The sequence below is a fragment of the Ceratotherium simum genome, chromosome 12 (genome assembly GCF_057802395.1).
Source record: "Ceratotherium simum simum isolate JZ-2026a chromosome 12, ASM5780239v1, whole genome shotgun sequence".
NCBI classification, from domain to species: Eukaryota; Metazoa; Chordata; class Mammalia; order Perissodactyla; family Rhinocerotidae; genus Ceratotherium; species Ceratotherium simum.
Genome location: NC_141911.1, coordinates 10,702,893 through 10,729,780, shown reverse-complemented (window position 1 = coordinate 10,729,780; position 26,888 = coordinate 10,702,893). Strand labels below are relative to the sequence as shown.

Sequence of the window (26,888 nt, the reverse complement as noted above, 5' to 3'; positions counted from 1 at the left end):
TCTTGCAGTGAAGTATAAGAAAGAATAAGACACAATTGTGAGCCATAGGAGATTATGATCTAATAGGAAACATAATATATGGACATAAATAGCCATAATACACAAAAGTATTACATGCCAGAAAAGAAGCAGATAATTTATTCTGGAAGTCCAGAGAAGGGGTCATATGGCCTTAGGGCATTTCAGTGAAAAGGAGTGATTGCTAGTATCTGTAGATCACATGTGTGGAAGGTACAGTTGATTATCCCCAAGATCATAATGACTGTTGTATATTGTGGATTAAGACTATATGCTTTGATGTCAGTGGGACCTTGGTTTGTATAGAGGCTCTGGCTTTTGCTTGGAGGCATTAGGCACATTTCTTTCTCTTAAGGCTCAGATTTTCTCATCTGAAAAGTGGAGATAAGAATATCTACTCTCTTTGGGTTACTATGAAAAGTGAGTCTAATAATGTATGGATAGCATTTGACACATAAGGTATGGCAGCAAAAGCTATAACTGCTGCTGCTACTACTGATGGTGAGGATGACGCTGGTGTTGACAGGGGCTTTAAGTTGCTGCCTTTAGCTGGATGTGGAAGACCTGACTGACAGTAGATCATGTCTTTCAATTTGTCACCTTTGGAGGGAATATTTTTATTTTTATCTTATAAGGTCAATTTATATGTTGAGAATATACAATTATTGGGGAAACCAGGATAAATGATCCAGTTTGATAACATTCCATTGGATGCTGAATCTGATATCTGTCTCTATTAAAACATAATGTATGTCATATTTTATGCAGGTATGTGTGTATGTATTAGGTATGTATGTATTTGCATGGTGTTTTCCAGATTTGAAAGACAAATTGCTGATGAGATACTTTGTCATTTACAGGTCGGCGGAAGCAGAAGTGGGCTGTGGACCCAAGAAACACTGCATGGAGTAATGATGATTCCAAGTTTGGCCAGAGGATGCTAGAGAAGATGGGATGGTCTAAAGGAAAGGTATTTTGGAGAAGAGCAAAAGAAATTGGAGCCATACAAAGAGATTACAAATCAGGAGAATACATCTTTCTTAGGAAACTGGGAGAAATTTATGTCTTGGATCAATAGGTGATTTTGGAGAAATAACTAAATTGTAGTGACCTTGTGATGATAAAGTTAGAATTCAACATAAATGTCAACTCGCTTTATCATTTAACCTACTGTGATTAACGTTTTTCATAAACAGTCCCTTTTAATTAGTTGCACTTGGAATCATTCTTAACCATCAGAGTTTTATATTGCGAAGAGTAATATTTTATTCTCTTATAGCTAGACTACACATTTTCTCTTTTTCCTCACAGTTCATTTGTTCCTAATTCAAATGGGACTTCTACTAATATCTCTACACTTAAGTGGTTCTTGTCAAGGTCTTTAATGATCTTGTTGCCAAATCCAATGGACTCTTTTTTGTTTTCACCTAACTTAATGTAATGTGCAGTATTGGACATAATTGACTACTCCTTCCTTGAAATACTTCTGTCTTGGCTTCCTTGAAATACTGCCCTCTCTCCTGTTTTTATCTTCTGCCTCACCAGCCACTCCTAAATTTGTTGCTAGCTCTTCCACCTCCAGACTTTTGAGCTTCAGAGCTCCTTGGGGTCAGCCCCAGGTCCTCTTCCATACTCTGCTCAGGTGAGCTCATTCATTCCGTCCCATGCTTTAAATTATCTAAATTCTGAGAACTGTCACTTTTCTATATCTAGTCCATATCTGTCCTCTGAGCTCCAAATTTATAAATTCATCAGCCTTATTGACCTTATTGACATTTCCACTTGACTAAGCATCTTAAGTTTATCATTTTTATTATAAAATTCATGATCCCCCAAAATCTTTTTCCTCTCAAGTTTTCCCCATTTTTACAAATGGTACCCTGTCTACCAGCTTACTCAAGCCAGAAGCCTGGGAGTGAGGCTTGGTTCCTCCACCTGTCTCACTTCCCACATGCCTGGTCATTATTCCTCTCTATCCAGGGCACCATCATGGTCCAACCACTGCCATGGCTTGCCCTGATCACCACAACAGCCTCTCACTTGCTTCACTGCCTCCCTTCTTTTCCTTCTGTGGGCCATTTGCCATACAGCAGCCAGACTGATCTTTTAAAATACAGAAATTAGATTGTGTCATTCCCTTGCTTAAAAGTTCAGTGGTTTCCTGTTGTTTTTAAAAAATAAAATCCAAAATCCTACCATAATTTCCAAGGTCCCATGAGGTCTGGCCCCTTCATATTGTCTTATTTTCTCTTCATTCACTTTGCTGGAGCCACCCTCAGTGCCGTTCAGGTTCTTCAGTACACCAAGCTCTCTGGGACACCTTACAAATGAGTGTTAATTGATGCAGGGGGCTTGGATCTCTCTACCCTGTCCCTCAGTGTTGTTTTATAGAAGGAGAGAGCCAGACTTTTAATATCTCTGATGGGCTTCTCTTACTTTGTAGTAGTACTCTGCTTTTGTGCATCAGAAAAAGGCCTGTTCTCCCTAATGTTTACATGGGCCTTGAATTGGGTCTCAGGTTGAAGAATTGGCTTTCATTATTGTAAGTGCATCCTTGGTATTATAGACATCTTGTAAGAATGCATTAGACTGTGTCCTCTTTGAAGGCAAGGATAGTGCCTCAATCCTAGATGTTTAGTAATTAATCAAATAGTTGATGAAAGAAGAAAGAGGTAATCTCTCTTTATACCCGATAAAAATGTTAACTGTCTTTGTGTTTAATCTCTACAGGGTTTAGGGGCTCAAGAGCAAGGAGCCACAGAACATATTAAAGTTCAAGTTAAAAATAACCACCTGGGACTTGGAGCTACCATCAATAATGAAGTGAGCCACAGTGTCTGCGGGGGGTTTTCCTTGCATAATTGCCTTTTTGTAAATACAAAAATTTTAATCCAATCAAATTGATTGGTCAATTTTTCACTATTCAAGTGTGTATCATCCTTGTTTTGGATAATTTAAGAGCCACTAACTAAGCTGGCTGTTCATCATGTAACATGCCATCACCGTGCCTTATTGTCCTTATGGGATTCTTTACTTGCTTGCGCCTAAGAGATCCAAACTAATTTTATTGCTAAACTTTGCAAAAAGTATTGTTCTTATAGAAATATTTATTTCAGTACAGAGGAATTTTCATCTTTACCAGTGTTCTAATATTAGCTTATATTATTAAAACTTGGTGGCAGGGCCGGCTTGGTGGCATAGTGGTTAAGTTTGCATGGGGTTTGCAGGTTCGGATCCTGGGTGCGGACCTACGCATCGCTTATCAAGCCATGCTGTGGCAGGCGTCCCACATATAAAGTAGAGAAAGATGAGCATGGACGTTAGCCCAGGGCCAATATTCCTCAGCAGAAAGAGGAGGATTGGCCATAGGTGTTAGCTCAGGGCTAATCTCCCTCACAAAAGAAAAAAACTTGGTGGCATTTAGTCTCAGAAATACCACAAGAAAGTGGTGGTCTTTTCCTGTCCCATTGTCTATTTCTGACTGTTGGTGTACAACAGTTGAATTTATTCACATTTCCTCTTAAATGCTGACATTTTGAAAATATGACACTGTAGTTAAAAATTAATGGCCTACCAGACTAAGAAAAAAAGAGAAAAGGCTCAAGTAAATAAAAGTAGAAATGAAAGAGGAGAAATTACAACGATACCACGGAAATACAAAGGATTATAAGAGAATACTATGAGAAATTATATGCCAACAAATTGGACAATCTAGAAGAAATGGATAAATTCTTAGACTCCTACAACCTCCCAAAACTGAACCAAGAAGAAATGGAGAATCTGAGTAGACCAATCACAAGTAAAGAGATTGAAATAGTAATCAAAAACCTCCCCAAAAATAAAAGTCCAGGACCAGATGGCTTCTCCGGTGAATTTTACCAAACATTCAAAGAAGATTTAATACCCATCCTTCTCAAACTATTCCAAAAAATAGAGGAAGATGGAACACTTCCTAACTCATTCTATGAGGCCAACATCACCCTGATACCAAAGCCAGACAAAGACAATACAGAGAAGGAAAATTACAGGCCAATATCGCTGATGAACATAGATGCAAAAATCCTCGACAAAATATTGGCAAACCAAATACAGCAATACATTAAAAAGATCATACACCATGATCAAGTAGGATTTATACCAGGGACGCAGGGATGGTTCAACATCTGCAAATCAATCAACATGATACACCACATCAACAAAACAAAGAATAAAAACCACATGGTCATCTCAATAGACGCAGAGAAAGCATTTGACGAGATACACCATCCATTTATGATAAAAACTCTCAACAAAATGGGTATAGAAGGAAAGTACCTCAACATAATAAAGGCTATTTATGACAAACCCACAGCCAACATCATACTCAACGGGGAAAGACTGAAAGCCATTCCTCTGAGAACAGGAACGAGGCAGGGCTGCTCACTCTCACCACTCTTATTCAACACAGTACTGGAGGTTTTGGCCAGAGCAATTAGGCAAGAAAAAGGAATAAAAGGAATCCAAATAGGCAACGAAGAAGTGAAACTCTCACTATTTGCAGATGACATGATTTTATAGATAGAAAACCCTAAAGAATCCATTGGAAAACTATTAGAAGTAATCAATAACAGCAAAGTCACAGGGTACAAAATCAACCTACAAAAATCTGTTGCATTTCTGTATGCTGATAATGAACTAACAGAAAGAGAGCTCAAAAAGATAATACCATTTACAATTGCATCAAAAAGAATAAAATATCTAGGAATAAATCTTACCAAGGAGGTGAAAGACCTATACAATGAAAACTACAAGACATTATTGAAAGAAATCAATGATGACGTAAAGAAATGGAAAGACATCCCATGCACGTGGATTGGAAGAATAAACATAGTTAAAATGTCTATATTACCTAAAGCAATCTACAGATTCAATGCAATCCCAATCAGAATCCCAATGATATTCTTCACGGAAATAGAAAAAAGAATATTAAAATTCATATGAGGCAACAAAAGACCCCGAATAGCTAAAGCAATCCTAAGAAAAAAGAACAAAGCTGGAGGCATCACAATCCCTAACTTCAAAACATACTACAAAGCAATAGTAATCAAAACAGCATGGTACTGGTACAAAAATAGACACACAGATCAATGGAACAGAATTGAAAGCCCAGAAATAAAACCACACATATATGGATGGCTAGTATTCAACAAAGGAGCTAAGAACATACAATGGAGAAAGGAAAGTCTCTTCAATAAATGTTGGGAAAACTAGACAGCCACGTGCAAAAGAATGAAAGTGGACCATCTGCTATCGCCATTCACAAAAATTAACTCAAAATGGATCAAAGACCTGAAGGTGAGACCTGAAACTATAAAACTCATAGAAGAAAATATAGGCAGCACAGTATTTGACATTGGTCATAAAGAAATCTTTTCGGATGACATGCCTACCCAGACTAGGGAAACTAAAGAAAAAATAAGCAAGTGGGACTTTATCAGATTAAAGAGCTTCTACAAGACAAACGAAACCAGAATCAAGATGAACAGACAACCCACCAGCTGGGAGAGAATATTGGCAAAACATATATCTGACAAGGGGTTAATCTCCATAATATATAAGGAACTCACACAACTGAACAACAAAACAACGAACAACCCGATCAAAAAATGGGTAGAGGAAATGAACAGATACTTCTCCAAAGAAAATATACAGATGGCCAATAGGCACATGAAAAGACGTTCAACATCACTAATCATCAGGGAAATACAAATCGAAACAGCCCTAAGATATCACCTCACACCTGTTAGAATGGCTATAATCACCAAGACGCAAAACAACAAATGTTGGAGAGGATGTGGAGAAACAGGAACCCTCACACACAGCTGGTGGGAATGCAAACTGGTGCAGCCTCTATGGAAAACAGTATGGAGATTCCTCAAGGAATTAAAAATAGAAATACCCAATGATCCAGCTATCCTACTACTGGGAGTCTATCCAACGAATCTGAAATCAACAATAAAGGGGCTTATGCACCGCTATGTTCATTGCAGCATTATTCACTATAGCCAAGAAGTGGAAGCAACCTAAGTGTCCATTGACTGATGATTGGATGAAGAAGATGTGGTATATATATATACAATGGAATACTACTCAGCTGTAAAAAAAGACAAAATCGTCCCATTTGCAACAACATAGTTGGGCCTGGAGGGTATTATGTTAAGTGAAATAAGCCAGAAAGAGAAAGACAAACACTGTGATCTCACTCGTATATGGAATATAAACCAACACATGGACAGAGAAAACTGTATTGTGGTTACCAGGGGCAATGGGGGTAGAGGGTGGGCACCAGGGGTGAAGGGAGACATATACATGTTGATGGACAAACAAAAATGTACAACCCAAAATTTCACAACGATTAAAACATCAATAAAAAAAATTAATGGCCTACCATGCTTTTCATTTTCAGTATTGTTCACTTTAAAAAATATCTAAGCTGAAAGCTTTGTTCTTAAATTTTTGCAGACAACAGAATTCTGGTAGAAAATCTGGAGAATAACTTTAGATAAACTGAATTACTTTGATTAGTTCAAATTTTTTGGGCCAACAGCTAAAATTTTAAACCACTAAAGAAAGAGTTCATATTTCAAATCATCATGTTGTACATCTAAAAGTAATACAATGTTGTATGTCAGTTATATCTTAATAAAACTGGGGAACAAGGGGAAAAAATGCTGTAACTAATATGTCAATTACTTGTCAGTAAAGCTGGAAAAAAAGTGCTGTGACTATTCTCTGATGACAAAATCTAAAACCAATACTTCAAAACATTTGAAATTCCACACACTTACTAGATGGAATGTTTAGCATTATCCTCTGTATTTTCATCAATTAATAAGCACACCTTGGACAATTAAACAAAAAATTATGTAAGGTTGACTTTGAAGGTAGTTGTTGAGAGATAGATATACAGATATATTTAATTTTTTAGGAGTAGCATTGCCCAGTAAACCTAGTCAGTATGCCTTAACCTTAAGCATTCTTTAAAAAGTGTATGTGTGAGCATCTGACCGGGCAAGAGAAACAATAGAAAAAATAAACAAATGGGACTACATCAAACTAAAAAGCTTCTGCACAGCAAAGGAAACCATCAACAAAACGAAAAGACAACCTAACAATTGGGAGAAGATATTTGCAAACCATACATCTGATAAGGGCTTAATCTCCAAAATATATAAAGGACTCATGCATCTCAACAACAAAAAAACTACCAACCCAATTAAAAAATGGGCAAAAGACCTGAACAGACATTTCTCCAAAGAAGATGTACAGATGGCCAACAGACACATGAAAAGATGTTCAAAATCACTAACTATCAGGGAAATGAAAATCAAAACTACAATGAGATATCACCTCACGCCCGTCAGAATGGCTATAATTAACAAGACAGGAAACAACATGTGTTGGAGAGGTTGTGGAGAGAAGGGAACTCTCATACACTGCTGGTGGGAGTGCAAACTGGTGCAGCCACTATGGAAAACAGTATGGAGATTCCTCAAAAAATCAACGATAGAACTACCATATGATCCAGCTATTCCACTGTTGGGTATTTATCCAAAGAACTTGAAAACACCAATTTGCAAAGGTACATGCACCCCTGTATTCATTGCAGCCTTATTCACAATAGCCAAGACTTGGAAGCAACCTAAGTGCCCATCAAGGGACGAATGGATAAAAAAGCTGTGGTATATATACACAATGGAATACTACTCAGCCATAAGAAACGACGAAATCCAGCCATTTGTGACAACATGGATGGACATTGAGGGCATGATGCAAAGTGAAATAAGTCAGAGGGAGAAGGTCAAATACCGTATGATTTCCTTCATTAAGTAGTAGATAATAACAACAATAAACAAACACATAGGGACAGAGATTGGATTGGTGGTTACCAGAGGGGAAGGGGGGAGGGAGGAGGGTGAAAGGGATAATTGGGTACATGTGTGTGGTGATGGGTTGTAATTAGTATTTTGGTGGTGAACATGATGTAATCTATGCAGAAATAGAAGTACAATGATGTACACCTGAAATTTTTACAATGTTATAAACCAATGTTACTGCAATAAACAAAAAATTAAAAAAAAAAAAAAAAAAAGTGTATGTGTGAGGCAAATTCCTAAATTGAAACCCTGCTTCCCACTGCTTTATATTGTTTTAGAGATGTTCATTCTCTTTTAAAGCCAGATTCTCTTTGTTGTAATGAACTTATTAGCTGACCACCTTACAAACGGCTGCTGATTGATTCAGGAAACTTGGAGTCCTTCCTCTTCCCTTCCCCAATGTTGTTTTGTAAAATTGGGATGGATGCAAGCGAATAGAATTAGGCAAACTATTTTCAACTCCTGTGAGCAAAGAAGAGACACCCCAAATCCATCACTGTTTTTTCCCTTTGACCTACATAATTTTCCCTAAGTGAGAAAGCAATAATCTTTTTATTTTGCCTTATTCTAATATTTAGCACACCGGTTGCCTGTTGATTATTTGACTATAAGTTGACTATTGATAAGTTATCCACATTTGAAATCAGGACTTAGGCTTCCAAGAAACCCATTTTTATTACTGATATAGATAAATTACATTTCAAAGTTATATTATTTCTTTTTCAATCAAATTTATAAAATAATATGTTGATGAAATGTTTAAAATTTCACATTAACTACCAGATTTCCTTGATTCCAAAATGTATCTTATCTCAATCAGTGTAGGTAAACGACAGGCTTGCCTCTAATTGATTTTTTGATATTTTCAGGACAACTGGATTGCTCATCAAGATGATTTTAACCAGCTTCTGGCTGAACTGAACACTTGCCATGGGCAGGAAACAGCAGGTAGGGAAACTTTTGCTTTTTATCCATTAGATTTATATTTATGTATATAATAAATAGATTTATTATTTAGATTTATATCTTTTTACTGTAAGTATCATATATTTGAAAGTTAATTGATTGAATCTATTACAAATACTCATTTCTGTTTATATTTTAATGGTGCTTTCTTTGAATGAACCTTTAGTCATAAGCAAACACTTTTTTCCCATTAAGAGTTTGAGAGTGACAAGATGAATCTATTCAGTTTACACCTCAAATAGTAAAGTGATCTTTCCACAGATCCTTAGTGTGACTCAAAAGATGTTTTTAAAATACAAAACCAGCAATATCAAATGGGACATAAACGAGCATCCAGTGAAGGCTTAATAGAAGGCCCTTTCTGTACTGATTCTGCCAAGTGAAATTGGTTTTACCTTTTAATTCATGTAAGAGGTTCAGATTGCTCAGATATAGTAAAATTTGTTGCAGGGGGCTCAGTACTAGAAATTGTATTCTCAAGCTGTAGGAATTAGAAATGAAACAACTGAACGTTGGGCTTTCCATATTAAATAAACAAAAAGATAATACTGCTGGGGGGAAGGGCACGGATGGTATACTCCTCAAACTTGAGGGCCTTTGGTATTATTTTTTAGTTTAAAGAAAGTTTTTTGTCACATGGTTATTTGAAAGGTAAGGACATAACTTCAGTTAATTCTGCTTGATGTTCATGAAGAAGTCTAGACTATTATCTCTTCTGCAAACATTTTTTTAAAAACTGTAAAATACACATAAAATAAAATTTACCATCTTAACCATTTTTAAGTGTGTAGTTCAGTGACATAAGTACATTCACATTGTTGTGCTCCCGTGTCCTCAAGGTTCGTCCATGCTGTAGCATCCAATGTTGTAGCTTCACTTCCTTTTAAGGCTGAATAATATTCCATTGTATGTATATACCACATTTTGTTTATCCATTCGTTCACCGCTGGACACTTGGGTTGCACCTCTGGGCCATTATGAATAGTGTTGCTATGAACATGGGTATGCAAGTATCTCTTCAAGTCCCTGTTTTCAATTCTTTTGGGTATATACCTAGAAGTGAGATTGCTGGATCATATGGTAGTTCTGTTTTTAAGATTTTTAGGAAACAGCATATTGTTTTCCATAGTGGCTGCACTATTTTACGTTCTCACCAACAGTGCACAAGGGTTCCAGTTTATCCACACCCTGCCAACACTTGTTATTTTCTGTTTTTTTGATAGTAGCCATCCTAATGGGTGTGAGGTGATATCTCCTTGTGGTTTTGATTTGCATTTCCCTAATGATTGGTCATGTTGAGCAGCTTTTCGTGTGTTTGTTGGCCATTTGTGTCTTCTTCGGAGAAATGTCTATTCAAGTCCTTTGCCCATTTTTAAATCAGGTTGTATTTTTGTTGTTGAGTTGTATTCTGCAAACATTTTTATAAGGAATTTCTTTCTATCCTTGTGTTGCAATGTTTGGCATGTAGTGAATAGTCAAAAGATGTTTGTTAGATTAAAGAGAAAGAACTTGGTGGGATGAAATTAAAAATTAATTTCATTGACTTGAGTTCAGCAAACATTTATTGATCTGTGTTCTGGATACCAAGTTAGACTTGAGGATATGTAGTTGTGAGACATAATCTCTGCTTTGGAGGTAATGAGCAGGATATGTTGGTGATTGTCTGGTAAAATTACTGTGCACACCTAACTGTAGGAAGATTTATTGCAGGGCTATGTATGGGAGTGAGCCCAAAAGCATGCAGGGAAGGGTACTCTGTATATTCTCTAGTCAGATTGGACTTCTTGTTGGAATCTATGACTTGGACAGTTTTCTTTACCCATGCTATAAGTATTAGAACTATCTTAATAGTTCTATATGTAGTCCTAATATAAAGGATGGTAATTTGTTAGCCAAAGGCCAACATAAGGAAAGTGCTTTGTGAAAACTCTGACTGGAATGGTATTAGGAAATGCAGGATATATACAGTAGGAAAATTCAAGGACATTAGTCCTTACTAATTATAAACAAAAACATCTTTGTATTCAGGATCACAATTGAACTCAATAGAAACATAGAGATGAAGTAAACATGCTGGTTTAAGATTGATAGGTTTTGACTGAAGAAGTAATAGAGCGTAGTGGTTTAGAGGTGAACACCAAGCCAGCCTGCCTGAATTTGAATCCTGATTCTGATGCTTACTACTTGTGTGACCTTGAATAAATTACTATCTCTGTTCCTTTGTTTCCTCTTCTGTGAAATGGGGCTAATAGTACTATCCTTAGAAGGTTGTTGTGAGAATTAAATATATTAATACAACTAAAGTACTTTGAACACTGCCTAAAACATAGTAAGTACTTAATAAGTATTAACTGCTGTAGTCTTTATCATCATTGTTGTTTACAGAGCTAGAACTCCTATTACTTTAGTAATTAGGATATACTGCCACCAAGTAAGAGTGATACTTTCAGATGGATGGATTTTCGCCTGATACTTAGGCTATTCTTAGGTGTCATTAAGGAAATTAAAGTGCTTTCTCCCCAAATAAAAAAATAGAATGCACTTAAGATAATGAACATTATGAATAACTATACTTAATGATAGCAAGATATAATTAAATTTGAAATCTCTATACTACTGATGGATGATCTCCAATATTATAAAGTAAAAAAAGGAAGATGAAAAACAGTGTGTGTGGCATGCGTTTGTAGGAAAAAATATAGGAAATAGTATGTGTGTGTGTGCTTGGGTCTGCGCTGGTGGTTCTCAGCTGCAGGTGATTTTGGCAATGTCTGGAGCCATTTTTGGTTGTCACATCTGGGGGTTGGGGGTGCTTCTGGCATCTTGTGGGTAGAAGCCAGGGATGCTGCTAAATATCCTGCAGTGCATAAGACAGCCTGCAACCACAAAGAATTATCTGGCCCAAATTGTCAGTGGTGCTGAGGTTGATACACACAGAATATCTCTAAAATATCTATTCTGTATATATTTTATATACATAGACTATCTCCAGAAAAGTATTTAGGAAACTGATAACAGTGATTGGCTCTAGGGAGGGGAGCTGAGTGACTGGGGAATAGGATCAGAGGAAAACTTAGCTTTTACTATAGTCCCTTTCTACCTTTAAAATTTTGTACTATGCGCATTGTATCCTACTCAAAAAATCATTTAAAAACTAATTTTAAAACTTTCTCTTGACCCCATTTACCTCATCTACTGCTACTTCCTGATGCTTCTGCTCTCCTTTACTGCAAAACTCAAAATTTTCTTTGCATATTGATTTCAATTCTCCTATTCTCTCTTTTTAAAAACATTTAACATTCCTTGAATCTCAAGTTTCTCAGCCTCTCAGCTGCCTCTTCTATTGCCATTGACACACTCAATGGGGAAAAAAGCCCCAAATGTCAGACTTCCCTCTCTGGATTTCCTTATCCCTAATCGTTACTTTCTAGTTCTTTACTGCTTTGTTAGCTCCACAGGAATATCTTTGAGCAACCCAACCCCCAACCCCCCAATATTTTGTTCTGGTTTTCTTAGCAAGAGAGGTGGTCAAAATTAGCCAGTCCACCGTTACTGGAAGCAGAACTCTGCCTGGAATCTTTTTTTTTTTTATAATTTTATTTATTTTTCTTCCCCCAAAGCCCTAGTAGATAGTTGTATGTCATAGCTGCACATCCTTCTAGTTGCTGTATGTGGGATGCGGCCTCAGCATGGCCAGAGAAGCGGTGCATCGGTGGGCGCCCGGGATCCGAACCCCGGGCCGCCAGCAGCAGAGCGCGCGCGCTTAACCACTAAGCCACGGGGCCGGCCCTGGAATCTTTTTTTAAAATAAACTTTATTGAGGTATAATTTATATACAGTACAGTGTACCCATTTTTGAGGGTACAGTTCCATGAGTTTTGATAAATGTATATACCCTTGCAACCATAATAACCGTGATAAAGAAATTTTCATCATGCTAAAAATTTATCTTGGGTCACTTCCCAGTCAGCCCCTTACCCCGCATGCCACTGCAACCCCTACTCCATTCTCACCCCATACAACAACTGATCTATCCCTGTGGATGTGGTTTGTATTTTCTTTCCTGTCTGGCTGCTTTTTCTCAGCATGCTTCTGAGATTTGTCCATGTTGTTGCCTTTATCAGTAGTTCATTTCATTCCTGAGTAGTATGCCATTGTGTGAGTATGCCGCAATTTGTTTTTCCATTCTCTTGGGGATGGACATTTGGGTTGTTTCCAGTTTTTGCCGACTATACCTAAAGCTGCCCTGAACACTTGTGTGTACATTTTTGTGTGGACGTGTTTTCATTTCAGCAAGACCCCCCAGGCTCTGTTTGGGCTTACCTCCTTGTGCTGTTGTCCAGAAATTGCTTCCTGAAAGAAAGCCAGGGTGATCTCAGAGCTCATGTCACTTGTTTCCCATCTCTCAAGGATCACAGTCCTGCGCTGCCTGTTGTCAACTGTCTGATAAGACCTATTTGGTATCTTTTCTTTGGTTTTCTCATTGTTTATGGTAGAAGGGCATGCCCATAACAGTTACTCTTTCATAGGCAGAAGACAGGCAGTCCTTCCCTTGTCTCTCTCTCTCTTTTTCTTTTTTTTTTTTGGGTGAGGAAGATTGGCCCTGAACTAACATCTGTTGCCCATCTTCCTCTTTTTGCTTGTGGAAGATTGGCCCTAAGCTAAGATCTGTGCCAATCCTCCTCTATTTTGTATGTGGGACACTGCCACAGCATGGCTTGATGAACAGCGTGTAGGTCTGCACCTGGGATCTCAACCTGCAAACCCCAGGCCGCCGAAGTGGAGCGCGTGAACTTAACCACTGCACCACCAGGCCAGCCTCCCCGACCCCCATCTCTTTTAAACCCACTTCAGTTGGACTTTGCCTTACCGCTCCACAGAAATTGCCCTTGCCAAAGTCACCAGAGACGTCCACCTTGCTAAATCCAGTGGTCATTTTTCAGTCCTCCTCTTCCTTCGCCTGTGACACAGATGTTCCCTCCTCCTTAAATCACTCATTTCCCTTGGCTTCCCGGACCCCACGATCTCCTGGTTTTCTTCCTGCTTCATTGGCCACTCCTCCTCAGTCTCTGTTTTGATTCTCTTATCTCCATCTTACAATGTCCAGGACCCTGCAGTTCACTCCTCGGCCCTCTCTCGTCTTTTATCTACACTAGCTCTCTTATTGTATCATCCAGTCTCGTGGCTGGATTGGTGACAACTGCCAAATTTTTCTCTACTGCTCACCCTTTCTCCTGAACTCCAGACTTGTATTGAACCCCCTACTTAGTATCTACATTTGGGGTATCATTGACGTCTCAAAGTTAATGTGTCCAAACTCCAATTCTGGACACCTCCCCCACCTGACCCTGCAAACTGTTTGACCCCACAACCTGTTTTTTCCATCATCTTCTCCATTTCAGTTCATGTCAACTCCATCCTTCTAGTTGTTCAAGCCAAAGACCTGCATCCACTAGGAAATTTTGTTAGTTCTACCTGCAAAATATTTTGAGACTGTGACTGCTTCATGTCACCTGCACTGTAACCAACACAGTCTGAACAGCTGTTATTTCTTGTCTGGATTATTGTAAGAGCCTGTAAAGCCAGTTTTCTCAGCCATGGCACTACTGATGTTTTGGACTAGATCATTCTTTGCTGAGAGGCATGTCCTGTGCATTTTAGAATGATTAGCAGCATCCCTGATCTTTATCCACTAGATCCCACTAGCACCCCCCCCCTCACCCCCCCCCCCCCCCCCCAAGTTGTGGCAACCAAAAATGTCTCCAGATATTGCCAAATGTCCCCTGGACAAAATGCCCCTGGTTGTGAGCTACTGCTCTAGATTGATCTTTCTCCATCCATCCATAACAGCATAACAGCCAGAGTGATTCTTGCACAGTGTAAGCCCATTTGTGCTGCTCCTGGTCAGAACCCACCCACTGGTTCCTCCTTTTCATTCAGAATAAAAGCCAAAGTCGCTTCAGTGGACTGTGGCCTTATGTAATATGGACACTTTCCCTTTCTGACTTGATCTCCTGCCACTCCTCTTAGTTGTTCCATCCTAACCACACTGACCCCTGTGCTGGTTTGTGAATACATCAAGCATGTTCCTGCGTTAGAGTTTTGCACTAGCTTCTTTCTCTCTCTAGAACACTCTTCCCCCAGATAGCTTCTATGCACCTTCTCAATAAGGTCTACATTTACCTGCCAATTTAAAATTGCATCCTGTTCCATTTTTGGAAGTCAGTGGAAAATTGGTAAGAAATAGCAGCCTAAGGATATTATTTAGAAATATGGAGGAAGTAAAACCCAGAAGAACCAGCTAAGGGTCTGGGGAGGGATGGGGCAGGGACTTGCTATATTTTTTTTGTGTGTGAGTAAGATTAGGCCAATCCTCCAAGATTGTTGCCAATCCTCCTCTTTTTGCTGAGGAAGATTGGCCCTAGGCTAACATCCGTGCCCATCTTCCTCTACTTTATTTGTGGGACGCCTGCCAGCGCATGGCTTGATAAGCAGTGTGTAGGTCCGCACCTGGGTTCCAAACCTGTGAACCCTGGGCTGCTGAAGCAGAGCGTGCAAACTTAACCACTATGCCACCAGGCTGGCCCCCTTTTTTTTCTTTTTTAATGCCATAGATTTTTTTTTTTTTTCTGAGGAAGATTGGCCCTGAGCTAACATCTATTGCCAATCTTCCTCTTTTTCTTTTTTCTCCCCAAAGCTCTAGTACCTAGTTGTATATCCTAGTTGTAAGTCCTTCTGGTTTTCTTTGTGGGACACTGCTTCAGTATGGCTTGATGAGCAGTGAGTAGGTCCACACCCAGGATCTGAACCTTCGAACCCCAGGCCACTGAAGCAGAACACGTGAACTTAACCACTGCACCACCGGCCTGGTCCCGGGACTTGCTGTATTTTTTTTTAACAGTTTTGTTGAGATATAACTCACATGCCATACAGTTCACCCATTTATAGTATACAGTTCAGTGGCTTTTAGTATATTCACAGAGTTGTCACCAGAACTGATTTTAAAATATTTCATCACCCCCAAGAGAAACTCTGTACCCGGTAGCAGTCATCCTCCTTATCCCCACAACCACCCTAGGCAACCACTGATTTACTTTCTGTCTCTAAAGTTTTGCCTATTCTGGACATCTCACATAAATGGAATCATGCAACATATGGTCTTTTGTGACTGGTTTCTTTCATTTAGCGTAGTTTTCAAGGTCATTCTTGTTGTAGCATGTATCAGTACTTTATTCCTTTTTATTGCCAAGGAATAGTCCATTGTTTGGCTATGCCATGGTTTATCCATTCATTAGTTGATAGACATTTGGGTTGTTTCCACTTTTTGTCTATTATGAATAATGCAGCTATGAACACTAACATGTAAGTTTTGGTGTGGACATATATTTTAATTTCTCTTGGGTATGTACTTAGAGTGGAATTGCTGGGTCATATGCTAACTCTGTATTTAACCTTTTGAGGAACTGCCAGACTGTTTTAAGTGGCTACATCATTTTACATTGCCACCAGCAATGTATGAGGGTTTTAATTTCTCTACATCTTCGCCAACACTTATCATCTGTCTTTTTGATTATAGCCATGCTCGTGGGTGTGAAGTGGTATCTACTTGTGGTTTTGATTTGTGATTCCATGATGGCTAATGGTGTTGACAATTTTTTCTTGTGATTATTGGCCATTTGTATATCCTTGTTGGAGAAATATCTATTCAAATACTTTACCCATTTTTTAATTGGGTTATATGTCTTTATTGTTGACTTGTAAGAATTTTTAATATAATCCAGGTACAAGTCCCTTATCAGATGTATGATTTGAAAATATTTTGTCCAATTCCGTGGGTTGTCTTTTCACTTTCTCGATGGTATCTTTTGAAGACTAAGGATACAGAAATAGATAAAAAGACTCTTTTTCTTCTCTGAAGAAACTTAAAATATAGTGCAGAAACTTAAAATCTAATGAGAGAAAGAAATGAGACAAATACCGAAGTAACTTGATCCCCCAGTTTTTTTAGTTCCTGAGTAATTGAGAGAGAGAGAGAAGCAAGGCTTTGAATGGTGAGGGATTTATTTGAAAATTTATCCAAATCTCTGTTTCCTGAGCTTTTTCTTTCCCATCAGGTATTCATAAGTTTGTATTATTAATGACTGTAGCTGGCTTCTAGCACACACAGGCTTGGATACTGAGTGTGGTTTTGGGTTTAATAACAAAGTAGACATAACTGAAAGAAGTCTAGGAAGTAGACTAGAAGATGTTATCCAGAATGCAGCTGTGAAAGAGGACAATATGGAAAATATGAAATAGAAGTTTGGATGGAGGATAAAGTGAGAAGATCTAATATTTAATTTAATATTAATATTAAATATTAGCAGCACAAAGAAGAGAGAATAGAACAGAGGCAATGTTTAAGGAGGTATGGGTTAAAGACTGTCTAGAACTGGTGATAAAACAAATCCATAGATTCAAAAAATGTAATGAATCTAAGCAGATTCCATTATAAAAAATCTTCCCTTGCAAACGTAATAACAGATGTAACAACATAGCATCATAGCAGAACATCATACACACCTATATACACACACCCCCCGACACATATGCACATAAAAGAGAGAGAAGATTCTTAATGCAGCCAGAAAAAATATACTGATCATCTTCAAAGAAGCAACAGTTATAAATGAAAGCACAGTTATTAACAATGGGAGCCAAAAGACATTGGAGTAGTATTTTGAGGGAAATATAACCGGCAACCTAGAATTTTACATTCAGCAAATATATCTTTCAAGAAAGTAGATGGAATAGATTTTCAGAGAAAAAATGTTTACCATCAATAGACCCTCAATAAAGGAGGTTTAGGATGTACTTTAGGATGTACTTTAGTCAGAAGGAAAGAATACTTATAACGTTATTTGCAGTATTCCCAAACTGGCAATAACCCAAATGTCCACCAACAATAGAATGGATAAGTAAACTGTCATGTTTGTAAATGCAAAGAAATGAAATATAGTTGCATGCAACAGTATAGAGCAGGGGTTGGCAAACTTGTTCTGTAAAGGGCCAGATAGAAATATTTGCAGATCATAGGGTCTCTGTCAGAACTACTCAGTTTGGCTGTTGGAGTATGAAAGCAACAACAGACGATATATAAATAAATGGATGTAGCTGTATTCCCGTAAAACTTTATTTACAAAAACAGGTGGTGGGCAGGAGTTGGCCCACAGGCCATAGTTTGTCCCCTGGTATAGAAGAATCTCACTTAATCTCAACTTAATGTTGACTGAAAGAAGTGGAACACAAAGATAACATCCAGTATGATTCCACTTATATAAAACTTCAAATGGTGGGCAAAAATTTGATATTTAGGTATCATACTTGGGTGGGAAAATTATTTTAAAACACAAGGAAGTGATTACGCTACTATGAAAGTCACAATAGTGATTACCTTTGGGGAGAGGAAGGGTTTAGGATTGAGAAGCGGCTCATGGGGAACTTCTGGGATGATACTAATGTTGTTTCCTGACCTAGTTGGCAGTACAAAGGTATTTGTGAACATAATGTTTATGCACTTTCTATGGCTGTTAACACTCCCCCACCAATAAATGGTTAAAACCAAAACAAAAAGCAAAAGGAAGGGTGGTTATCACAGAAATCAGGATAATGGTTACCATTAGGACAGTTGTTCTCAGCCAAGGGCGGCGTTGCCCCCATTGGACAGTTGGCCATGTCTGGAGACATTTTCAGTTGCCAATGGCATCTAGTGGGTAGAAGCCAGAGATGCGGCTAAACATCCTATAATGCACAGCACAGCTCTGTCCCTCCCTCCCCAAACAAATTATTGTTCAGTCTAAAATGTCGAGAGTTCAGAGGTTGAGAAACTGTGTTCTAGGAGGAAGGGGCACAGGGGTGTGGATGTTTCTAGATATGGGCAGTGTTCTGTTTTCTAATCCAGGAGGTTGTTGGAGGGGGGTTTGTTTTATAACTAACTGTACAGACTTCTGATACTCCTATGTGTGATGGTATTTGTCACAATAAAAGAAATCTAACAATTGCATGGGTCCCTTTCTGGTAGACTTCAGGTAAAACATGGCAAGTGTAATTTATGTCATGTGAACCTGTGAGGAAGGTTAACTAAAGAGGAACAGATGCCGCAATTTGAGTACCAGGGATCAACTTCTACCTTAATGAATATCTGGTGGTGTATAAATGGCAGACTTTTTCTTTTTCCTGAACAGGTTTAGTAACATGATTAGGGTGTCAGACAGACTTGATGTGGCCTTCGCCATGACCGTAGTCATGGAGGCAGAAGCTTTTGAGTCCCGGGCTCTTTTTCTCAGAGGCATCACACATTCATTCTCGAACAGGGAAAAGGAGTCGACTTTGCACTTTGGTATCATAGCTTTCTCCTTGATGTACTGAGTTAGAGAATACTTTATGCTTTTCAAGTGATGATAGGGTTACCGAGAATTTATCAGCTCCAAAGATTCCGTAAAGAAAGGAGCTATGAGATTCATTTTTCCAGATACAGAGAAGGGAAAGCAGATTTTTGATTAGTTTGCTTTTGAGATTTGACAGTGATAGATGGAAAGTTACTTTTTTCCAATTTGATGGTGTCATGATTACTGTTTTCTGATGGAGAAATGCCATTGTAGTAGTTATGAAAACTCTGATTCGGGACAGGTCCACTCTGTCCTGTGATTGCCGAGGCTGAGCACAGTCATTGTAGTTGGGCTTTCCCCCCTCATGTATTTCCGGAAGTGCTGTTGGTGATATTGAAATGTTTCAAGTGACCCAGGAAACCCCAGATTATTTGTCATAACAGATTCCAAGTGGTGGTGCCTTGTCCTCACACAGCCCTGTGCACAGGTTCATCTGTGTAGGCTGCTTCTTTCTTTTCTGTATGAAACATGGAAGTATCTTAAATCATTGACAGCTGGAGAGTTACTAATCTCTAGATTAAGTTCCACCTCAAGACCACTAGAGGGTGCCAGTAGCCTGTCTAGCTCAGTGCAGTCCAAACCAGGCCTTGCTAACTGCCAATCCCAGGATACTGAAAGGCCTTTAGAATATTCCTTTAAGGGAAAACCTCTCCACGGAATGGACCTGGAGAGCTAATATATTATTTTTCTGCTGTGTCATCTCTGGTAAATACAGTATCTTCATCCAAGTGAATTTTTGGTCGTACTACTTGTATTAAAGCTGAAAAGTAGATGACACCATAGCGTACTAACATATTTTTCTGCTGCAATAATACTTTTAGTTGCTTACGATTGCTTACTAAATTCACACAGTTTGCCTTTTAACTAAGCAGAGATTCCATACTGTCCTTTTCATGGAATCTCGCAAAGATTCTGGAAATAACAGTTATTCCCTTGTGGGACACAAAAATCAGTATATTCTTTAAAATTTCCTTTTTAAAAATTATCCTATCTCGATTAGTTACTCCATACCAGACTCAACTTAGCTTTAAGTTTTAGGAACTTATCTCGTGGTTTTAGGAAATGTTTGTTACTTCCATCAGATAGTTTGTCCCTTATGATTTTAAATATTTTTGGAAATAAACTGGAATGCTGATAACCTGACATCCATAATGGTGTGGTTTAGGACAGGGATCTTCAAATATTTTTGCTCATGTATCTGCTAAGGGAATTTTGAAAAACTGTGTGTTCTGTCTCACATTTTTAGATTGACATCTATAATGTTTATAATCATAGGTTTGAATAGTTGCAAAGAGTATAATTTCTGGTCTATTGAGAAATATTGGCATTTTAAAATAAAACCATTACATCAGTCTCAGATGTATTCAGTGGATGATAAATACCAGAGCAATTTGATACCCATTGTCATCTGTGTAGAAATACACAAAGAAGTCCTTCTTAACAGTCAGAAGAATCAGTCAGAATACTGTATTTCTATATATATGCTGACTAATATATTATATAGTTATATATATTATAGAATATATTATATATATTCTGACTAATACTATATATATTCTGAGTAATCAGTGAGAATACTGTATTTCATAGTTCCTTTGCCTCTGAAATATTTCCATTGCATATACCCATAGTATTTTATGTCAATATATTTTTTTGCTGAAACTTTTTTTGATTCATCACCCTATCATATTTCTCTGCCACAGAACAAATACCTATAAAGTTTTGGTTTATTTCTAGTAACCCCAAGCCTTTAAGTGTGAATATTTTTCCTTTGGATTAAGTTGTCATTATAACTAGTAGATTACCATTAATAAAACCAGGAAATATAAATTTTGATAAATAATTACTAGAACAGTAAATCTTTTTGGAAGTACATCTCTTGATGAGATAGATTGGTGGGGGCTGGAGGGCGCTGGTTTCACTGCTTTGGTTACAGGATGCTCCTCCGACACCAGTACTTTGGCTTGTCCCTTATTTATCCCTGGTAAGAGGAGAGTTGTGCCTTTCTTTTGTCAAGTGGCAGGAGGACACATAGGAGAGGTGGAGAAGGAGAACCAGATTGATGCATCCACTCAGAGGCAGAGCAGTTTTAGGAAAGAGTGCACATGGACCGGGAGATAGAAACTGATTTCCCTGAGGTCTGTCCTTGCTCCTGTATGCTTTCAGAAGTCTGTGTGCTCAGAAGACGGAGAAGCTCCCCAGGTGATTCTTACATCCTCTAAAGTGTGAGAGCAGCTCCTTTAGGGACACAATGTAGTAGTAAAGAATGTGGACTCACTCCGATCTGCCTGGGTTTGAGTCCCGTCAGAGCTCCCTCCTAGATGTGCCTTATTTAACCCCTCTGTGCTTCGGTGTCTTTCTGTGAAGTGAGTTTAATAATCATAGCAGCTGCCGTATAGGGTGGTTGTAAAGTGAAATACAAGATTGCATAGAAAGCTCTTAGTCCAGCACCTGGTACTCAATAAGCCTTCAATTGATAAGAGTTACTTTAAGCTGATAACTTGCTTGGTGATTTGTGTTTGGAACATCAAAATTGAGAACATTATGTGCCATTTGAAGTGTTTGGCCATGAAAAGAGAAGGAAAATTGACTAATGGGATGTCTTTGAAAAAAATCCCAAGCTATTCTTGGGAAGTGACTGCAGAAGAGAACGTTTCAAGTGGTTGATATGATTAACCCATGCTAGACATTGTCTGAAGGCTTGAAACATCTGTCTTTACATTGTTTAGACCCTTACTTTGCTTTTGATATTACTTCACACTTTAAATACTTCACACAGATAATTCACACTTTGCTTTTGAAATTACTAATTCCTGGAAGGGATTACAGTTAACTCATATGTTCAATGGGCACGTGCTTGTTTTGCACCAGTATTAGGGTGAAAATTTCCTTTTCTCCCCTTTCTCTAACCTCATATCTATATTTCTTTATGACATAACAATAGGGAAATTTAGTCTCTTTTCTACCTGTGCTATTCTGTGTCTGTGGTGTTCTGCTACCTAAATTTAAGAAATCGATAAAGGTGAGGGATACAGGCAGCCAGTTACTATCCCATAATTGACTCTAACCTCAGACCTACTTGCTTTGATATTTCAGACAGGGGACTACTTTCTGGCTCACATTTTCATCTTTTGTCAAAGGGATAACCACATGACTTCATTTCTCAACGATTTGTTTTTGTTGTTGTTCTTGCCCTTAGAAGTGAGCCTCCAGTGAAATCTGGTGTTTGCCGCAGTGGCTCAGTGCCAGCTCTGCTCCTTCACACTCAGTACCTAGTTATCATCTCTGATCTGTCTTTTATCATTTAGCTTGTCTAACCTTTATTCACTATTTAAAAGAACTTTTTATTTTGAAACAATTATAGGCTTATAGGAACTTGCAAAAATAGTACGACAAAGAGTCCTGAGTACCATTCACCAGTTTCCCCCGTGGTGACATCTAATACAGCTGTAGCATGATATCAAAACCAGGACATTGGCACTGGTGTTGACTGGTACTAGACCACAGACCTTGTTCAGTTTTCACCATTTTTTTAGCCTTCCTTCCTTCGTGTGTGTGTGTGTGTGTGTGTGTGTGTGTGTGTGTGTGTAGTTCTGTGTAATTTTATCACATGTGTAGATTCATGTAGCCACCACACTGTCAAGATACTGGATTGTTTCATCACCACAAAAAAGCTGCCTCTTGCTGCCTTTTTTATTCACACCCACCTTCCAACCCTCCTGCCTCTAAACTCCACTTTCATCCCTGCCCGCTGGAAACCACTAGTCTGTTCTTCATCTCTGTAGTTTTGTCATTTTCAAAATGTTATATAAATGGATCGTATAGTATGTAATTGACCTTTTTCAGTAAGCATAATACCCTTGAGGACCATCCAGGTTGTTGTGTGTGTCAATACTTCATTCTTCTTTATTGCAGAGTAGTGTTCCAGTATAAGGACGTACCAGAATTTGGTCGGCCATTCACTCATTGAAGGAATTTGGGGTTATTTTCAGTATTTTGCTATTATGAATAAGGCTATTATGAACATTTGTGTGTAGGTTTTTATGTGAATACAAGTTTTGATTTCTTTTCCTTGAGGATTTTATAAGTTTCTGGAGACTAGCCTTGCCTGATTCATAGTACACAGTTTAAGAAGAAGATTTCTAATCATTTGATTAGAGTTCAATAATAAATGACAGGCCTCCTAAAGAGTTTATTTAAATAAGACCATGTCACTGAAGAGAATAAATGAGAAGGATAACAGAGTTAATGTAATACTTTTCATCCTTTTTTTTTAAGACTCCTCAGACAACAAGGAAAAGAAATCTTTCAGCCTTGAGGAAAAATCCAAAATCTCCAAAAACCGGGTTCATTATATGAAATTCACAAAAGGTAAAATTAAGCATTTCTTTATTTGTTGTTGAAATCTCTATGTTCACCTTGGGTTTCTTAAAGCATTTTTAGCTCTCCACCAGTGTCTCTTCTTACTACGTATGAAGTGGGGAAGTATGGATGGCCTGACGGGGTGGATCTGGAGCAGCGCTAATGCTTCAGCATTTGTTGTGAATCTTCTGGGATCTCAGATCCATCAGATCCGAGGTGGGGCCCAGATTCGCTTTTGGACCATATGTGAGTCCTTTGGCACGGCTGAAAGCGGAAGTCATCTTGCTATTTAGAAGAGAAAAGAGATTTTATGTGGTTAGGTCAGAAAATAATTTTAATTCATTGCTCAACCTTTTTGGTTACGTTTTCCTGTTTTTGAGAGCTTAATGTTGGTGTTGAGTACCTTGTAAAATGTGCCTATTGAGAGAATTTTGCTCTATATTGAGATCTCCAGTATGAGAAATCTCACTGCTGATTTAACTCGTATATTACTCCACACCATTTCTCCGTTTCATGGAGTGTTAACCGAAGCGTTCCATGATCATTGTGAAGACAGTGTTAGAAAACATGTTTGTGAACTATCTTCCTCCATCAACACCTCCCCACTCCCTTCCCAATACATGCAGTCAGTGTGCATGCAGTTGTCCTCGTCAACCACTAGGAGGCAGTCTTGTACTGGTAAGAAACAATTTAACTTGCCCTCATCAACTCCCAGATGTTTCCCATAGAAGAGTATTATGCATTAAGTGCACTTTCCAGGCACATAAGACTATTTATTACATACTTGTTATAAATTTGATTATAATTATGTTGTGATATCTACTCACCATTTGGTGGTTCTTCTGTGCGAGACTGGATGTACATTTCTACCTTGATATACCAGGAAAAGCACAACTCTTTGCTTTAGTCTTGTTGGTGTGATTGGGGATTCCCTCACTCCTAGAACCTGTCCAAATAGCAGTGGGAGCTAGAATTTCCACTACTACAAACTATTAATGGTGGTTCTCATTTGGGGCCAGGACCCCATGAGGTAGGACTAGATTTGGTTTAAGTGAGAGCCCATGGCAGAGCTGAATGGAGTCGGGACCTGAATAGCTTTGGGAATGTGTGCAAGAGACTGGTACTTCCCCCTTCGTCCTCTCAGCAGGTGTGGTTTGTATGGCTCTTCATGTTTTCCCCTCATCTTTCTCTCAGGCTAGAACCTTCTTTGTTGTTTTCCTATATGCTTCTGATCAGGGTTTTTCTCATTCCTGACCTGCTGCAGAACAGAAGGCAGTCCTTACTGGCCCCTCAGTCTTTTTGAGGAGTGGCTAAATGTTCACTTCATACCTAATCCTTTGAATATCCCTTCTTTTTTCATTCGACTGTATAGAAATAAAAGAGATACAGCAGAAGGGTGCTGAGCAAATTAATAAAATTAAAGGTGCCCTGTAACTTTTGGGTAGTATGGCAGCCTTTGAAGCTTTCACTTTTGCAAATTGAATCTTCTGATTTTCCTTTAGTACCTGACTGCGTGCATCATTTCATCTGAAGCATTTGCTAAAGCCAGGATAAACCTCTTTAATCTACTTTAATCTAATGGATTCTGGGAGTATCTACTTTCTATTTCTGGTTGAGCCACCCCCTTGCCAGGTGACTCTGTCAACCTGCTTGGTGTGCTGTGCCTTCATTTTCTCTCTTGTAAGTGAGCTTTGCTGTTTGCTTATTTATTAGCCTTGGTTGGGGAGAATGGGAGCATTGGTATGCAGGGAAGAAAGTTCAAGAGATGTTGTCAGAGAGGTAGTGGAGGAGATTGAGTGAGAAAATAGAGGAAATACAGGTTGGGAGTAAGTAGAAAAGATGGAAGGAGGAGACAGAAATCCAGGTAGTGAAGAAAATAATTATTTACCGTCCATCTTAACAATCCACAGTGAACGTTTATTATAAGTTCCTTAATTTACTAAAAGAAATTTTTTTTTGTAGGGCAACTGTTGCTCTGGGTATGAATGGTAAACTCTGCGTTTCCTCTAGGAAACCATTATTAATGAAAACCTTAAACCTTAGGTCACAGGAAACTTGGGTGCTGGCCATCGCTTTCTCAGACAGATCTCGTAACCACTTCCTTGTCAGACTCAGTTTCCTCTTTTGTAAAATGAGGAAAGGTTTTTAAGTCATTACTGAATTCTAAAATAGGTTGTGTTTTATGACTTATCAGAAATCACCCACTTTATGGAACTTTTGATTTTTCAGCATTATGGATAATAAGGATTTTGCCCATGGGTGTGCTCATAATGAAAGTAACTAATTCACTTATTTGATGAGGATGATGCATATTGTAACTCCATCTGTGGTCTGGGAAGCTGGCATTTTATATAGCTTGGTGTGTAGGGTGAAGATAATTTTACTTTAGTGAGATTACTGTAGCAAATAGCATTGTAAAATGTGCTACTGCCTAAATATGGGCTATATCATTTTAGTTCTGATACATTTATTCCTTTCTCTAGTCCCAAATGTATAATTGTAATTTGAAATAATTTATATAATTTTAAAACTAAATTTCATCCATATTTGTTTAAAAGCCTTACTTTACAACATGGTTTCTTTTAATTTGAAAAATGTCTGGCCAGTCCATATCTGCAGGGGAAAAATAGGGAAAATATCAATTTCTGCAAAACCATTTTTGAAGTTTTTAACATATACAGTGAGAAGTTGTCGAGAGTATTGCTTTTTTTTCTCCCAGTTGTGTAGTGGGTGTATGAAAAGTTGCATGAACTGTAGTTGTGCAACTTCTTCATGGTCATTTACTCAGACTTCTTAGTCCTCTGACAGTTTGTCAAGTTTTGCTTCTTAAACAAGGAAGTGGGGGCCGGCCCCATGGCTTAGCAGTTAAGTGCTCGCACTCCGCTACTGGCGGCCCGGGTTCGGATCCCGGGCGCACACCGACGCACCGCTTGTCCGACCATGCTAAGGCTGCGTCCCACATACAGCAACTAGAAGGATGTGCAGCTATGACATACAACTATCTACTGGGGCTTTGGGGGGAAAAAAAAGAGGATTGGCAATAGATGTTAGCTCAGAGCTGGTCTTCCTCAGCAAAAAGAGGAGGATTAGCATGGATGTTAGCTCAGGGCTGATCTTCCTCACAAAAAAAAAAAAAAAACAAGGAAGCAACCTGCACAGCATGTGTCCTGGTAGTTGGCTTGCTATCTGGAAGCGCAGA

General features: G+C 38.5%; 1 protein-coding gene across 2 annotated transcripts in view; it reads left to right on the top strand.

The window, feature by feature from the left end:
* Positions 1–26,888, top strand: part of PINX1 (PIN2 (TERF1) interacting telomerase inhibitor 1) — a 105,079-nt gene that overhangs the window by 5,119 nt on the left and 73,072 nt on the right. For both annotated transcript variants that reach the window (XM_087437393.1, XM_087437392.1), the window contains exons 2-5: positions 879–988; positions 2,749–2,841; positions 8,804–8,882; positions 23,606–23,698. In XM_087437393.1, coding sequence (XP_087293519.1) covers positions 879–988; positions 2,749–2,841; positions 8,804–8,882; positions 23,606–23,698 — 375 coding nt within the window. The remainder of the gene's footprint in view (positions 1–878; positions 989–2,748; positions 2,842–8,803; positions 8,883–23,605; positions 23,699–26,888) is intronic.